The sequence below is a fragment of the Podarcis gaigeae genome, assembly GCF_964106915.1.
Source record: "Podarcis gaigeae genome assembly, chromosome: 1".
Taxonomy (NCBI): Eukaryota; Metazoa; Chordata; class Lepidosauria; order Squamata; family Lacertidae; genus Podarcis; species Podarcis gaigeae.
In genome coordinates, this window is record NC_139678.1 from 14239594 (window position 1) to 14256818 (window position 17225).

General features: G+C 46.1%; 1 protein-coding gene across 2 annotated transcripts in view; it reads right to left on the bottom strand.

Annotated features, from left to right (window-relative positions):
• Nucleotides 1-17225, bottom strand: part of TDRD9 (tudor domain containing 9) — a 95750-nt gene that overhangs the window by 43093 nt on the left and 35432 nt on the right. For both annotated transcript variants that reach the window (XM_083731208.1, XM_083731209.1), the window contains exons 8-9: nucleotides 8849-8952; nucleotides 300-370 (exon numbers count right to left, since the gene is read on the bottom strand). In XM_083731208.1, coding sequence (XP_083587334.1) covers nucleotides 300-370; nucleotides 8849-8952 — 175 coding nt within the window. The remainder of the gene's footprint in view (nucleotides 1-299; nucleotides 371-8848; nucleotides 8953-17225) is intronic.

Genomic DNA, 17225 nt, shown 5'->3' on the forward strand with positions numbered 1-17225 from the left:
CCTGAAGCAAAGTTCTTAACCTGAAGCACTATTTCTGGGTTAGCAGAGTGTGTAACCTGAAGCGTATGTAACCTGAAGTATATGTAACCTGAGGTACCACTGTACCTCTGCCCAAGTCCTTGGAAAACCACTGCCAGACAACTGGGCCATAAAGAACAAATAGTCTGCCCATGTGTAAGGTTATCTGCCTAACTCTACACAAGGAAACTGCAGCCCAAACAACAAAGATTTTGTGACATTTCCTCATATGTTAACAAACAGTTTCTCCTCTATTCCAAAAAAGTAAAAACAAACCTCACCAGGTAAAAATGCCAGCACACTGCCACGCTCAGTCATGAAGTCCAAACTCTGGATTTCTGCATGTGGGTTTCTGGTTTTAGGGAAAGAGACAGTATGCATTAAAGGTAAAGGTAAAGGTACCCCTGCCCGTACGGGCCAGTCTTGCCAGACTCTGGGGTTGTGCGCCCATCTCACTCAAGAGGCCAGGGGCCAGCGCTGTCCGGAGACACTTCCGGGTCACGTGGCCAGCGTGACATCGCTGCTCTGGCGAGCCAGAGCCGCACACGGAAACGCCGTTTACCTTCCCGCTGGTAAGCGGTCCCTATTTATCTACTTGCACCCGGAGGTGCTTTCGAACTGCTAGGTGGGCAGGCGCTGGGACCGAGCAGCGGGAGCGCACCCCGCCGCAGGGATTCGAACCGCCGACCTTTCGATCGGCAAGTCCTAGGCGCTGAGGCTTTAACCCACAGCGCCACCTGCGTCCCTCAGTATGCATTAGTTTCACATTAAAAGCAACAATGATCTACTTTTCCAAAAAAAGGCCTAAGGAACAGATTCGCTCACAATGCCAACGAGGGAAGCTTCCCTTTGTGTTTAATGTTATTCGGCTAATTGAACAGATGTGTTTACAAAGTGTTACCTGGAGCTACAATTTCTGCAAAATACATGCATGAAGAAGCTAAGAGCAAGAAGCCTACAATAGCCTTAACAGAAAGAGAAGCGTTCTTATTCCCTATTATCTATCAAAAACTTGTTGTGTAACAAGCTTTTACAAGCTCTCTCTTTACATCACAGCAGCTCACACTGGAATGCATCTCCCAGAGATGGCAATGTAACAAATAGAATAGTTTTGATGTTTTGGAGCAATTCTAGCATCTGAAAAACAAAGGCATATGCTTTTGAACTGGGTATGTTTTATTCACACAGTAGGAATCTGAGTGGCCTTCCCCATTTTCTAGCCAACCACCTCAGGTCAGGGATGATGGCTGTTGTAGAACAACATTTCAAGGACACCAGATTAGGGAAATGGGTGCTCTGCAAAGTGGTACAGACTTTAATGTTACCTATCAGCTAACCATTGTGGCAGAAGCTCATTTTGTTGCTGCCATCCCCAGCACTCTCAGAATCTGAAATGTGACGGGCAGCAGATCTAGGGGTTCTAAGGCAGATTTCCCCCCCCCCCATCACTTGCCACCTGGCCCCCATTAACAATAATTTTAGGTAACTTTTAATAGAATTCAAAACAGAACCCCGCAAAAACTATGAAGCTAAATACATCTGACAAAAGTCACCCCCCGCCTCCCCAATTATGAGCTTTTCTGATGGGGGGGCACAAACACTGCAAGCCTCTTTATAAGGGAATACAAAAGAAGTCAGCTTTGCAAATCTCTTCCGCTTCATAGGAATAATTAGACCTCGATATGAAATGCTGCAGATATTCGCTTCACTTACAGCATCCAGAGGATAGAAGAAGAGAAGAGTTTGGATTTGATATCCCGCTTTACCACTACCCTAAGGAGTCTCCAAGCGGCTACAATCTCCTTTCCCTTCCTCCCCCACAACAAACACTCTGTGAGGTGAGTGGGGCTGAGAGACTTCAGAGAGTGTGACTGGCCCAAGGTCACCCAGCAGCTGCATGTGGAGGAGTGGGGAATCGAACCTGGTTCATCAGATTACAGGACTACTGCTCTTAACCACTACACCACACTGGTGTAGTGCAACATATTACATAAGCACCTGATAGTGGGGGTCTCGCAATGCTGGAACAGGCTTTTTACCTTGTTAAGTATCTCCTTTTAGAAGAAAAATACTAAGGGAGGGATGGAAGTAAGTCTAGGATAATAACGACTTCTTTTTTAAAATGAATATTTATTCGTTTACCATTCTTCAGTTCCCAAAGAGCTTCCAGGAAAGCGAACAATGAAAGCCAGTTATTTAAAACAGTCTTCTCCCAACCTTGATCCCTGCAGATCTTCCAGGACTCCAACTTCCATCAGCCCCAGCCCACATGACCAATGCTCAGGGATGATGGGAGTTGGGAGTCCAATAACACCTGGAGGGCCCTAAACTGACTATCGCTGAGGCTGAGGCAAGTCAGTTTCTAACGATCTGGTTTCATTTTCCCCAGTCAAGGGCCATGTTCTGGGAACGAATGTAGGTGTAATGGTTATGTGGGGTTGCTCGTGCATAAGTTGCCGCCACTCCTGGGTAGGTGGCCTGGTTAAACCTTTCCTGGCTGGACAGCCCTTCACTTCGTGGCTGTTCAGTCGCTAGCAGCATCCATCTGTAGGCGTTTCTTGAACCTCTTCCAGCAAAGAAGCTCTTTGACGCCAAGTCGCCGCCTACTTTCCCTGCACGGAAGTCTTCTGCGCAGGGTGGGTTTGGGCAGCGGAGGATCTGTGCTCTCCTCGCTGGTCTCCTGCAAAGAGCCCTGGAGCCTCCTCTCTGCTTCCCCCATCGGTCCCCCTCTATCCCTGGTGTAGCGCTGATTATCTTCCCCAGCCGGAGACCTGCCTCTCTCCTTGCTTGGCCCCTCTCCAGCATCGCTGTGGAGCCGCGCCTCCTCCGCTAGTTGCGATGGCAGTTCCCTGACAGTAGGGTCCCCTCCAGACATCCTTTTCATGGCACCCCCATGACAATTTGAGCTCATGATCCTATTTTCAGTACTGTTTTGGGCAAAGGTATAACATTCATATCCAATCAAGTGCGTGAGTGCATATCCAGTAGCTCCTGTCAGAGCTTCCGTATGAGCGAACTGTAACGGCTCTCCTCCTCTTCGTATCCCATCAACCTCTGCTCCAATGTTGATTAACGACCTAACCCTTTAATGAGACTTCAGGCACACTCCCATTACGCAGAGTACCCGGACAGCAGAAGAAGAACCAGAAATGGGATAAGAGGAAGGTATGTTTGGCATACTCTCACCGTGATCAACTCCCACCCGGAAACCAATGTCCCCACTGTGGAAGGACGTGTGGATCCAGAACTGGCCTCCACAGTCACTTACGGACCCACGGTTAAAACCGTGTTTGTGGAAGACAATCTTACTCGGCTACGAGTGATCGCCAAAGAAGAAGTCCTATTTCATACCCTCTGCTCAAATGTTCTGCACAACTGGAATGTCTGTAGGCTGCCTTGATGAAGGAAACAGAGGGAGGTATCAGTGTGTGTGGAAACTACTGTATGGAGGTGAAATCTGAATTGTTGCTTTACCCACTTTGTCCTCTGGGGTCGCCCATCATTGGCCTGAGACCTCCTAAAGGTCCCCCGTAAGGGATGTGGCCCTCTGTTTGAGAAGGGCACCCCTTCTCTGTTTCAAATGCAGAAGCTGCCAGGTCCAATTCTTAGCATCACCAGCTAGGGCCGAGAAAGAAACACACACACACACCTGAAATAATGGAAGGCCAATCACAGTCAACAATACTAAGCTAGGTGGAACCATCTTCCCAACCCTGCATAAGGCAATTTCCCATCTTCGCAACTGCAATCTAAAATCTACTTGTTCTAGTGTCATTTTCCTTATCTCGATGAGATTATGACAGTAAAAAAAAGTATTAGGATTGAGGTTAACAGCAGCTATTTTAAAAACAGCATTTTGTTCTGACTTAAAACTAGGTCAGATATCCAATGGAGGGGGGCAGTGCAGAGAAGCCATATTTCTCCAAAAAAGAGAGAGAGAAGAAGGTCATACATTACCACGAAACAAAGCAATTATCTGTCCATGAATGTTTTCCCCTCTGTTTGTTTTCTTATTATGAAACTGCCCTCTGATAAATGCAAGGCGACCCTGGAAGTCTTGCAAGAACTAGCTCTCTCCCAATTGTTAAAATTGCTAGACTGTAAAAAAAAAGATGATGATAGAGGACTCTGCTCTTTTATAATACCTCTTATCAACAAGACAGTACTAAAAATCTCAATAGAATGCAATTTTAAGTTAGGAGCCGGCCTTATGAGGCTTTCAGGTTTTTGCAGTCACTGCATGCCAGGCTACTCAAAACACTCCAGAGCACAGCAGATTACATTGCCTTAATCCGTTCTGCACTCTGAACTAACATGGACATTAAGTATCAAAATAAGATAAGATGAAAAGAAAGAGAGAGAGAGAGAGAGAGCGCGCGCGCGCGCACTCAGGATAAAGTGCATTGGGGTTCCCCCATCCGTATAAGAAGTTTTCGTTGCATTTTTCCCTCTCTCTGAAATGATTTAATCCATAAACTACACAAACACACACAGATACAATCTTCCCCGCAGCTATCAAACTCTTCCATTTGACACAGCTTAGAGAGACACTCATACACAGATGTCCTTTTAAATGCAAACAAGGCATTAAACAAAATCTGTAAAGCCCAAACACGTATTAGTCTATGTAGAATTTGCATTAGTGTACAAAAACAGGCAAGAAGAAGAAGCAAGTATCGGGACATATTTTGGAATTTAGTGCCAAGACTTCGGATTTCCTAATCCATGTTTACATCCCTAATCTGGATCTGGGCAGAAAAAAATCGGGGGGGAGGGGGGAGTGGTTGGCATATTTTACGCCCACTCAACATAGGAGGGACGAAACATACAACTGGAAAACGGCACCAAGAAAACAAAGAACAGAAATGCCCTTGATAGGCTTCAAAGTACTGCTATGTCCAATCATTCATAGGCTGCGCTAGTGATGATGCCTGTTATGTACAGAGTTGAATAGGATCCAAAATGCAGCAGTCTGATTGGTCCTAGAACAATAGGCTCCAGAATACAGCAGTCTGGGAGGACTTCCGGGTTAGCGCGATCGGCTAATGGCGGATTCCCTCCGAGCTCCGGAAGGAATCGGCTCTGCTGAAGACGGGTCTTGCCGCGCCGGCGACGTGGGGACCCTTAGAAACCGCAGGCGCGGAAGCCTGCGGACTTGGTGATTCGGTGGGCACCATAAGCGCCCTCCCAGACCCACGAAGAGCCTTTTTAAAGGCTACGGAGAGGGTACGGAGAGTGGCGTGGTGTTGTGAGTAGACCGCTACTTCAGTGGAGCGAAGCCGCGAGCCATGGCCGGAGAGCGCTGACTTTTCCCCCAAAATTTGGACTGGAAAACAAACAACCTGTGAGTACTATGGAATTTGGACTTTAAAACTTTTACCTTTGAATTCGGCACGACCGGGGGACGCGCTAAAGGGAAGTCCGCACCCCCCCTACTTACAAACGATCTAAAGCAAGGATCGGAGAACTAAGGTGGAGAGATAACTGTTCTTTTTTGGTGTCAGATAAAAGATAATTTCCATGAATTTGACAGAAGAAGTTTTTGTGCTGGAGAGTAAGAGAGGAACTTCAGAGGTTTTTGTGTAAAAACCCCCCCCCCCTGGACCTGGGAGCGTCCTGTGTGTGAGCCTGAGGAAAAAGAATAAGGAGTTTGACAGCTGTCAAAGGAGCTGTCAAATGGGCGGTTAAAGTTAAGAACTTTACTACTTAATATCTCTCTGGACTAAAGGTGTTACATTTGAATTGAGGTGGTTGGAAACAAAGTAGTAATAAACAACAAAGTAACGGATTGTTGGAAAAGGACTATTAAGCAATTGGAATCCCCCTAGGGGGAACTAGAGACATTACAATGGCTGCAGAGGGAATATTACTGACAGAGATAGAAAAAATGTTTTTTCTTGTGGGAATCCTGCAAGAGCAGAGCATGGTTATGAACAAAGAACTTATGACCTTGAATTCCAAAACAAGCAACTCTGCTGAATGCATAAAGGACTTGACTGATAAAAAATCTACAGCTGAACCAGAAGAGACATTTTTGGAACTGGTGGAGAGGAAAGAAGGAGTGGAGAAAGTACAGGTGGAAAATACCAACCAGAAGCCTATATTGTCAGAAAATAAAGAAGAAGATCTTTGGATTACAAATCTGCGAAAGATGAGAAAGAGGAAGGAGAAAGCCCCTGGAGTACTTGGAATACTGGAATATAAAAGAGTAAAGAAATATGATTGGGACTTCCTCTCTGAGTATGGGAGATCAGCTGACCTTTTGCAGCAACTGTTTTTAAGCATTTTGGATGGAAGAAAATTTGATGTGATTGTGATAGAACTCCTTCGAGACTTGAGGACCAACAAAAAGGGTTATCAACAAAACCGGCAGAGAGAGACTGACAGAGATTTGAAGGTCTCGGATGTGAGGAATCCGGGCTAGGAACTGTTTTTGTGGACATTTGCTTGGGAAGGGATGGAAACCGGGGTAGGGAGGGAGGGGAGAACAGAATTTCAAAATTTTATGATTTTTGTGTTTGGCTATTATGATCTATCATTAATATAAAAAAGGAGAAATTCGTGGAAAGGAATTTAGGTCGACATTAGAAAAAGGATTTAATGTTTATAAGAGAATTGGATAAGTAAAATGTGGCCAAGTAAAAAGAGCTAAGCTTAAAAAATAATAACAATATGTTAAGGACGAGGGACAAGAACCTGCTGAATTAATTATTGGAATTGGGATGTATGAAGAGGGGGTGGGGGGAAGTCAGGGAAAGAGGGTAAAGAAAGTAAGGATATGAAATTATACATGTTTTGTCTTTGTCTTTTTGTGTGTGTGTATTGTCTTTATAAAATGTAAAAACCCAATAAAATTTTTATTAAAAAAAACCAGAATACAGCAGTCTGATTGGTCCACAGGAGCCACCCAATCCAGCTCCAGGTGGAAGTGAATCCGCAACCTGATTGGCCTACAGGAGAATCCCAGAATTAGCCAATCACATGGGGCGCACTGTGTAAATAATGTATATAAAGCAGACATTCTGGGGGAACTTGCATTCCTCTTCACCAGTATGAGCTGAATAAAGAGCATGAAATCCACTTTTGACTCTGAGTATATTTCAGTGCCCATCCCAGTTCATGTATGGAGGAACGACTTCTGGTCTGATTGCCATTGCATTTGGCTGCTTTCCCATGGCACCGGACTCCAGTCGTGCAATTTATCAGGGGTAATATGGGGGTAATTGTCCCCAATGCAAAAAACTTAGGCTGGTCAGGCACACACACAACCCAGTGCACACCACTGCGGAACACACACACCAATGCCACAGTCTGCACACACACACACACACCTCAATCAGCCCAGTTACAACCTGGCTACTGCCTGGGCCCAGACACGTCTACAGGAAGAGGTTAAGACAGCCTGCACCACATCACAACCTTTGCCAAGAGACAAGGGACCAAAGACCTTCCCGGAGAGGGACAGATTCTTGCAAAACACCCAAAATAACAGGGGGCAGGACACGCAGCAGGGGACTTGCAGAAAACATTGCCCCAGGGCTGTTCTGTCGGTGTAGTTTTCACTTGGTGTGTTTGAGTACGGGAATTCATTTAGGAATTCTGCACTAAAGGGGCTCGATCACAGGAAAACTCAAGAGTTTTCCTCCAGAACTGACCCACAGCTGCAGGGAATGCTGGCTTTGTTATGGGGAAGCATTCAAGTCCCCACCTTCACAATGCATTGAAGGTGCATTTAAGGAGAAAGGGGGGCAAGCCCAGTAGAGGCTACTCCATTAGGCTGAATGGGGCACTGCGCCCCCAACCTCAGTCTGCCCTCAGCTGGGCAACACCTGCCTGATTTCTTACTCATAACAAGTCTGGGGGTGGCACTGCCTATCAGCTTTCTCCTCTGCCTCAGTGTTGCCCTTGTAGAACTCACCAGGAAGGAAGATGAGGACAAAGCTGGAATTAGCTGGCTCTGTCATTGCTGAAGCCACCCGGAGTGGCTGGGACAACCCAGTCAGCTAGGCGGCATATAATAATCATCTGCCTGCAGACTGTCTTGCCAGAGTGGTGCATGCTCTAGTTATCTCCTGCTTGGACTACTGCAATGCGCTCTACGTGGGGCTACCTTTGAAGGTGACCCGGAAACTACAACTAATCCAGAATGCGGCAGCGAGACTGGTGACTGGGGGCGGCCGCCAAGACCGCATAACACCGGTCTTGAAAGACGTGCATTAGCTCCCAGTACGTTTCTGAGAACAATTCAAAGTGTTGGTGTTGACCTTTAAAGCCCTAAAGAGCCTCGGCCCAATATACCTGAAGGAGCGTCTCCACCCCCATCGTTCTGCCCGGACGTTGAGGTCCAGTGCTGAGGGCCTTCTGGCGGTTTCCTCATTGTGAGAAGCAAAGCTACAGGGAACCAGGCAGAGGGCCTTCTCGGTAGTGGCGCCCGCCCCGTGGAACACCCTCCCACCAGATGTCAAAGAGAACAACAACTACCAGACTTTTAGAAGACATCTGAAGGCAGCCCTGTTCAGGAAAGTTTTTAATGTGTGACATTTTAATGTATTTTAAAGCTTTGTTGGAAGCCGCCCAGAGTGGCTGGGGAAACCCAGCCAGATGGGCAGGGTACAAATAAATTATTATTATTATTATTATCATCATCATCATCACCACCACCATCTCTGGCGCCACCTACTGTTGAACTCCCTGCCTTCTGCCCTACCAGACACCATCCACCACTGACAAGCACAAATTTCCTGGTTGGAATGTTCAAAGGTCTCTTCTTCGGAGTGGAGGAGCCCACCTGTGCAGCTCTGCAAAGGGAGCAGGAAGAACAGAATCTCACCTGCTCTCTTTCATTTCCAACTCGTCAAACCACTGGATCAGAGAAACTGCAGCTCTGTACATCTCTTCAGGTATGACCGGGTCCTCAGTAACTTGAATAGGAATCTAGAGGGTACAGCAAAAGGGGGGGGTGTTATTATTACTCTTGCCATTTATAAAAAAAAATGCTGGTATTATCAAGGAGCTTGGCTGACACCGAAAGAATTATGACACCTTCCCTGCCTGAAGGGTCTTGCAAACAATGGTAAATGGACAGGGATGCACAAAGGTCAGGGACGTTAAGAGAAAACTGTATGAAAATGTTATATAGTAAAGGTAAAGGACTCCTGACAGTTAAGTCCAGTCGTGAAAGACTCTGGGGTTACAGTGCTCATCTCGCTTTACTGGCCAAGGGAGTCGGCGTTTGTCCACAGACAGTTTTTCCGGGTCATGTGGCCAGCATGGCGAAACTAGATCAGCGCGCGGAAATGCCGTTTACCTTCCCACCGGAGCGGTACCTATTTATCTACTTGAACTGGCATGCTTTCGAACTGCTAGGTTGGCAGGAACTAGGATTGAGCAATGGGAGCTCACCCTGTCACGAGGATTTGAACTGCCAACCTTCCAATCGGCAAGCCCAAGGTTCAGTGGTTTACACCACAGTACCACCCGCGTCCCTGGAAATGTTATATAGATGGTGTCTAACACCGAGTAAACTGGCAAAAATGTATAAATCAAGATTGAGTAAGTGTTGAGAATGCAAAGAGAAAGAAGATACTTTATCATATGTGGTGGTCTTGCAGAAAGGTTAAAGCTTACTGGGAAATGATATATAATTAATTGAAAATGATGTTTAAAATAACATTCGGGGGGAAAGCAACAGCTTTCCTTCTGGGAATTATAAGGGTAGAACTACCTAAACAGTATAGAAATTTATTTATGTATGCGACTACAGCGGCAAGAATGTTATTGGTCTCAAAATGGAAAGTTGTAGTGTTCCCAATGAAAGTAGACTGTATACAAAAACTCACGCTATGCAGAAATGGTGAAACTTACGAGAAAAATAAGAAATCAAGACAACAAACTTTCTATAAAAGAATGGAAATGGTTTACTGAATATGCACAAATAAATTATAAACAGATAAGGACATTGGTAGGATTATTGTAATGACCTCGTTTCATAAAAGTAAATATAAAAGAATCAATTAATTCAGAATATGCAGGAAGTGATAAATATAAATTTAACTGCAGAAAAAGGAGGAAGGAAATATAGTTTTGAAATGTTAAAATGACTGTAAAACTACTGAAATGTATATAACTGACAATTACAAATGAAAATGAAAGAGAGAGGTCAGAGATGGGTTGTGAATGGCAGGGATGAGTGAAGGAAATCAGAGGAGACATAGGACAGAAAGCAAGGTGAGGCAGGATGGCAGCTCAGTGGTGGAGCACCTGCATTGCATGCAAAAGGTCACAGGTTCAATTACCAGCATTGCTAGGTAGAGGGGGGCACCCCATGTTATGAGAATCCTGGAGAGCTGCTGCCAGTCTGTGTAAGCAATGCAGAGCTAGATAGACCAAGAGGTCTGTCTCCGTATAAGGCTGGTATAGTTTAATTGTCGTTGGGAATTATAATTTGGCGATGGGTAAACCACATTGCTCAAAATTCTGGAGGGGGAGAAATGCAGTGGTGCCTCGCAAAACGAAATTAATTCGTTCCGCAAGTTTTTTCTTCTTGCAAGTTTTTCGTCTTGCGAAGCACGGTTTCCCATAGGAATGCATTAAAAATCAATTAATGCGTTCCTATGGAGACCGCTTGCCAGGCTGGCGGTGCGGAGAAGGGCTTTTCTCCCCACCGCAAGCCTTCAGCACAGGTACGGGAACAGAGGGGAAGGCACGCAGCGCTTCTCCTCTGTTCCCGGAGCTTGCGGTGGGAGGAGGGTTTTTCCTCCCCACCGCCAACATTCAGAACAGCATTCTGAATGTTGGCGGTGGGAAGGAAAACCCTCCTCCCACCGCAAGTCTTCAGACAGCCTTCCGAAGGCTGGCGCGGGGAGAAGGGCTCTCCGCCCCACTGCCAGCCTTCGGAGGAGCCTTCCGAAGCCTGGCGGGGGGAGGAGGTCTCTCCGCCCCACCGCCAGCCTTCGAAGCAGCCTTCCAAAAGCTGGCAGTGGGGCGGAGAGCCCTTCTCCCCGCGCCAGCCTTCGGAAGGCTGCTTCGAAGGCTGGCGGTGGGGCGGAGAGACCTCCTCCCCCCGCCAGCCTTCGGAGCAGCCTTTCGAAGGCTGGCGGGGAGAGGAGGTCTCTCCGCCCCACCGCAAGCCTTCGGAGGAGGTCCGAGGACAGTGGGGAAGACGCGCTGCGCTTCCCCGCTGTCCCGGAGATTTCCCTATGGGCTTTCGTCTTGCGAAGGAAGCCCATAGGGAAATTCGTTTTGCGAAGCGCCTCCAAAACGGAAAACCCTTTCGTCTAGCGGGTTTTCCGTCTTGCGAGGCGTTCGTCTTGCGGGGCACCACTGTGTGCTTAAATGCATAGTGTGTACACAGCCCTGGTGGCAATTTGTTCCCCAACCATGATACTGAAGGCAGGCAACCAACAGGTACAGAGAATATTTTATGATGAACTGAATTCCTGATACATTTCAAGCACAGCTGCTTTTCCTGTGGAAGGACTTCTAGTATGATTTTATTCTCTTCCCAGTTGTGCCAAAGTTGACAGGCAGGAAGTACAAAAGGGCACATTCTGCTCCGGATTGCGGAACATAAAGAAGCTGCTTCCTTCAATCATTGGTAAGATGTAGTCTATTTATGAGAAAGGAGCTTTTAGGCGAACACGAAGAAACTTGCAATTCCCAGCCAACACAAATCTTCCATCAGTACATTTTTCAAAGCCTAATTCACAATGTTAATTAACCGAAAGTCTTCTAAAAGGAGATGCAATTCCACCTGAGTGAACAGCCTTTGTTCCCCTTGGCTAAAGAATGAATTATTTTCTAAGGTCAGAGAAACCTGGCTAATCAACATATTTAAAAATTGTGTGTAACAGAAGTAGACAGATAGTGAAACAATGCTTTTTAAAGAGTTTGCTGGTTTTTACAAGTTCCATTTATGTACAACTGGGACGCAGGTGGCGCTGTGGGTTAAAGCCTCAGCGCCTAGGACTTGCCGATCGAAAGGTCGGCGGTTCGAATCCCTGCGGCGGGGTGCGCTCCCGCTGCTCGGTCCCAGCGCCTGCCAACCTAGCAGTTCGAAAGCACCTCCGGGTGCAAGTAGATAAATAGGGACCGCTTACCAGCGGGAAGGTAAACGGCATTTCCGTGTGCGGCTCTGGCTCGCCAGAGCAGCGATGTCACGCTGGCCACGTGACCCGGAAGTGTCTCCGGACAGCGCTGGCCCCTGGCCTCTTGAGTGAGATGGGCGCACAACCCCAGAGTCTGTCAAGAATGGCCCGTACGGGCAGGGGTACCTTTACCTTTTTACCTAGCATGATTCCCAAACGCCTTGGTACTCGTATGTTTTGGCTCCTGAATGCTGAAAACCCAGGAGTGTTCTGGTTTTTGAATGTCCTTTGGAAGCCAAACGTCCAACGTGGCTTCCAACTGAGTGCAGGAAGGTCCAGCAGCCAATCAGAAGCTATGCCTTGGTTTTCAAATGGTTCCAGGAGTCAAATGGACTCCCAGAACGGATTAAGTTTGACAACCAAGGTAAGGTAAAGGTAAAGGGACCCCTGATCATTAGGTCCAGTCGCAGATGACTCTGGAGTTGCGGCGCTCATCTCGCTTTCTTGGCCGAGGGAGCCAGCATACAGCTTCTGGGTCATGTGGCCAGCATGACTAAGCCGCTTCTGGTGAACCAGAGCAGCGCACGGAAATGCCGTTTACCTTCCCACCGGAGCAGTACCTATTTATCTATTTGCACTGGTGTGCTTTCAAACTGCTAGGTTAGGAGGAGCAGGGACCAAGCAACGGGAGCTCACACCGTCGCAGGGATTCAAACCGCCGACCTTCCGATCGCCAAGCCCAAGAGGCTCAGTGGTACCACTGTTCTAAACTTGGCAGTCCCGAGATAGAAAAGCAGTGAACAATTTTTTTGGCGCACGTAGCACACACTATGCATGGTGTCCTACAGAGATGTGGACACAGAATCGCAGAGTTGGGAGAGACCTTCCCCAACATTCCAACCCCCTGCAATGTTGGAAACAATCACAATATAAAGTGTGCTAGACTGTTAGCAAACAAACAAACAAAAATCATGTTGCCAAGAACCTGCAGTCCTCCCAATGACATTGGACCCCAACTGCCACCAGCCCGTGAGCATGGCTAATGGTCAGGGATGATGAGAATTGAGATCCACAACATCTGGAGAGGTTGCCTGACCCTGTTGCTCAGTGACCATTAACCCAAATCCTTGTGTGAAGATGTTAGTTTCATTTGAACAGTTGCATATATTTCACCTAAGGCAGTGAGACTGGATGGTCGGGATGGGTTGGTGAACCATTTTATGAAGGCTACAGGCCGTTTCATCTTCTATCTTATCCTAGGATTATTCCATTCTTACTTGTTAGAATGTAAAAGCCATCAGTTTGAGTTTCTCTGCTTCAGTAGCTTTCAGAGCTTGAGTTTTCACCTTGCTGAAGCTTCGACGCTTTTTTCTTTTTTGCTATCTCCGAAGACAAGAGCTGCCAGGGCGTTTTACCAGGCAAGTTTGCAGTTTGACAAATACAAGAGTCCACAAGTGGTACCCTGGCTGCCAGAAGTGACCCATTCAAACTGGAAGCAAATCTGATAGAGACAGCTTTAGCCAACACAATGCAGGCTTCTCACGAGCCCAGCACAGAAATAAAAAACAAGAGAATAATTTTAAATAATTTGTTTTGCCTTTAAAAACCAAAGTACTCCCAAGTTGCTCTACTCTTGAGGAAAAGCAGCTGTTGGGATCCAACAACAATTCATGCAAGGAAGCCTATTCACCCAGGCTTTCCCCCACCAGGTTACGCTGATGCATTATAATCCGATCTACTGATTTGTGATGTGCTTTGCATTTGGTTTTACTGATGAAATTTTATTGTTGATTTTTATGCTACTCAATACGACACTTTTTCTTAATGTTGACGGTACAGAACATTTTGCAAACAAGTAAATTTGGTTTTTTTAAAGGAAGAAAATGACAAAACTCTCCTCAGATAAGAGAAATAAAACTTTTGACACGCTTTGTGATTACATAAATCTTTTCATGTTGCAAGCCCCCTTGAGGATGGTTCTAACTTCTTCTTCTTCTTCTTCTTCTTTTTTGGTGATCAATCGTAGCTGAGTACGATTGTCTTCCATAAACACGGTTTTAACAATCAATCCGTAAGTGACTGTGAAGGCCAATTCTGGATCCACAAGTCCTTCTACAGTGGGGACATTGGTTTCCGGGCAGGAGTTGATCACGGTATGGTTCTAACTATGGAAAGGTGACATACAAATAGCAGGGCATTTCTTTAAAAGGATTCTTCCCCCCTCCCCCACAGACCAGTGGCATTCCTGAGTGGGGACAGCATTCTCCTACTGGCAAAAGTAGTTGAGGGGGTTTCAAGAACCGAGATGTAGACAAACTAAAAATGGAGCCTTGTACAGAGTAACCAATGACAAGCAAGTAGGTCTGCACCCTGTAAACATAAGGAAAGGGTGTGGTGCAGTATTTTCACTGAAAACAAGAATTCCAAATTTGTGCATCATTCTAACCTTACCTCTTCCGATCTACAACTCCCATAATACAGAAATGTAACAAATAATAAATAATCATGCTATTCCTCCTCATATTCATAAAGTTATACTGGCATAGCTGCCTGGGGTGGGTGGGCATGAGGTTGGGAAAGGCTGCTCTAAAAACTGGTGCTTTCTGCTCAAGCATCAGAACCTGCCTATGGACTGGAGTGCAGCACCAGGCTCCAAGCCTTTGTGTATGTTTATGAAAACACAGAAAGAAGAAGCTGTAGCTGTTCTAACCCATCTGTACCAGATTTCCACAGCAGCCAGCCAGGCTAGTAGTTGCAGCACCATGGATAGCTCCCATACCTCTGACACAGGCCAGAGGTAAAGGGAGAGACTGTGGTTCTTAAAGGGCCAACTAGCTGGTCCCTCCTCCTGTTCCCTGCATCACTGGGCAGAACAGGTAGCCGATTTGTGTGATGAGTCAGGCTCAGAGGACAAGCATCTGTGTAGGCTCCAGACCACCAGTGCTGAACTCTGTTGGTTCTCAACACATCAGCATGAGAAGCCTAATCCGATTCCCCAGTTGGAGGCTGAGTATCCTTGGACCCACCTCCTCTGACTGTGAGGCCACAACACCAGTTTCCAATTGGCATCCAACCTATTACGTAGAACTGCATCCAATGCAGCACTTACTCTCTTTCCAAAATGCTTCTCCAGAGTTTTTTTTTTAAAAAATTATTTGCATTAGCCAATGGCCATAGCAACATAAAACAAGCAATATATACAATTAAAAAGACAACAATTGGTAGGACAATCAAATGGTCAAGATTATTGTTCAGATAGTGGCCCATAATCTCACTGCACCCTCGATAAACGTAGCAACCTTTGCTGTTGTCTGATCATTTTGATCTGAAAACAGAAAGAACAATGTGGCCGCAGATGGGCAGCCTGGGATGGTAAGTAGCAGTGGGGTGATGATCTCATTCCTCAGATCTTTATAAAAGGGACAGGACAGGAGAATATGAGCCACTGTTTCCAGATTGCCATCTCCACAGGGACAGAGTCGTTTCTCAGTTGGAATATTTTGGTATCTGCCCAACCCTCTGGGGCTGATTTTGAGGGTGGGCTAGAGGCCGCCAGCTCAAGTGCTCTGCATCAGCAGATCCAAAGTGTTCGATACCACCCATAGCTGTCAGCTTTTTCAAAATAAATAAAAAAAGCAAAAGCCTTCATAAAATAGCAAACAAAGCTTGGTGCCTTTTCTCCTAGGAAAACTCCAAAAGGGCTCCACCGCTATTATCAAAGCTGCTTCAGAGCTGCCCTAAAGGTACAAAACACAACCGCCTTTACCATCCTATTTGTTCCTCCCTACTAAGCAAAGAAGAAGGGCCATAAGCCAGGAAGGGCAGAAGGGGGAGTGAGAAGAGGGGGAGGAAATACAGTAGCAATAATGGGAGGATTAAAGCTGTACAATCTTTTCAGAAGGTTGGGATAGAGGAGCCAGGATCCTAAAGCAGCCCCTTTCCCATACACATGAAGGTGTCGGGCTTGAAATCAAATGGCTAGGAAACCTAATTGACAGAAGCAGTAACACATCTGACAGATCCAATCCTGGAAGTTTTTAAAAAGCAGATTTTCCAATTGCACAAATTCTCTGTCAGATTTAAAAAAGGGGGGGTGGAGATAGTCAGTGTATAGTCTACTATACACTGACTATCTGCCTTAGATCAGAAACTAACAGGTACAAAACCAGGATAACTTTATGAAGAAGGTGACAAAGTGTTACCTGCTGAAAGGTAAATGTGAAGAAGAGGTTCCAGCCAAAGAAAAAATGTTGTTGTTTCTAAATACGGTGTGGGCTGTTTCTTTTAAATATGGAAAACTGTATGTTCTACCCTTATATAATTTTTGTGCATGCTGCCCCTGACATTGCTTGTCATTTAAGTGATTAATAAACATGTAACACCTAATTGTGCCTAATCCCTCACAGTTTTTTTCCCCAAACTGCGCATTATCAGCTTCCCAGCTGCAAATCCCCTCCCCCCCCAAAAAAAAACTACACACATTTTGTGTCCAACCACACACTAAAGAAACCTTGATCTGACCTGATAGGGAGAGACTTTCTAGTCAATTTTCCTGACTCTCTTACTTGCCACGCATCACAAGGAATCTTCCACAAACATCCAGAAAGATTATATAAGCCTCCCTCCCTGTTCTGTCCATGGGTGTTGCCAACACACTGCCGTCAAATACATGAATGCTGACGGGACATTGTTATAACAGGACAGATACTCTTTGTTCTGTGTATCGGGACTTCGATGACTGCAGGAGTCTATCAGTTTGCCTTTGATTGGCACCCTTGCTTGTTAACAGATACGCCTGCCTGGAGTGTACAGCCAATTAATTTTCTCCTCTCCCACAGGCCCCTTCCCCTCCCCACTGAATTAAGTCTGAAACCATTAAATCAATGCTTCGGCGGGATTCACTCATTAGATCACATTACACTGACAATCTGCAGAATCTGAAACCTGGTTTAAAAGGAAGATGTTATGTTAGGGTGGGAGGGGGAGAATCTCTACTTTAAACCTCTTCCTTTCTTACCTCCCGAAGCTACTATGCATATGCCAGAAAAAGGAGAGGGGGAAGTTCTTGGGGTTTTAAGCCCATCTCCTTACCCTTAATACCCCCAAAGTTATTCTAGACAG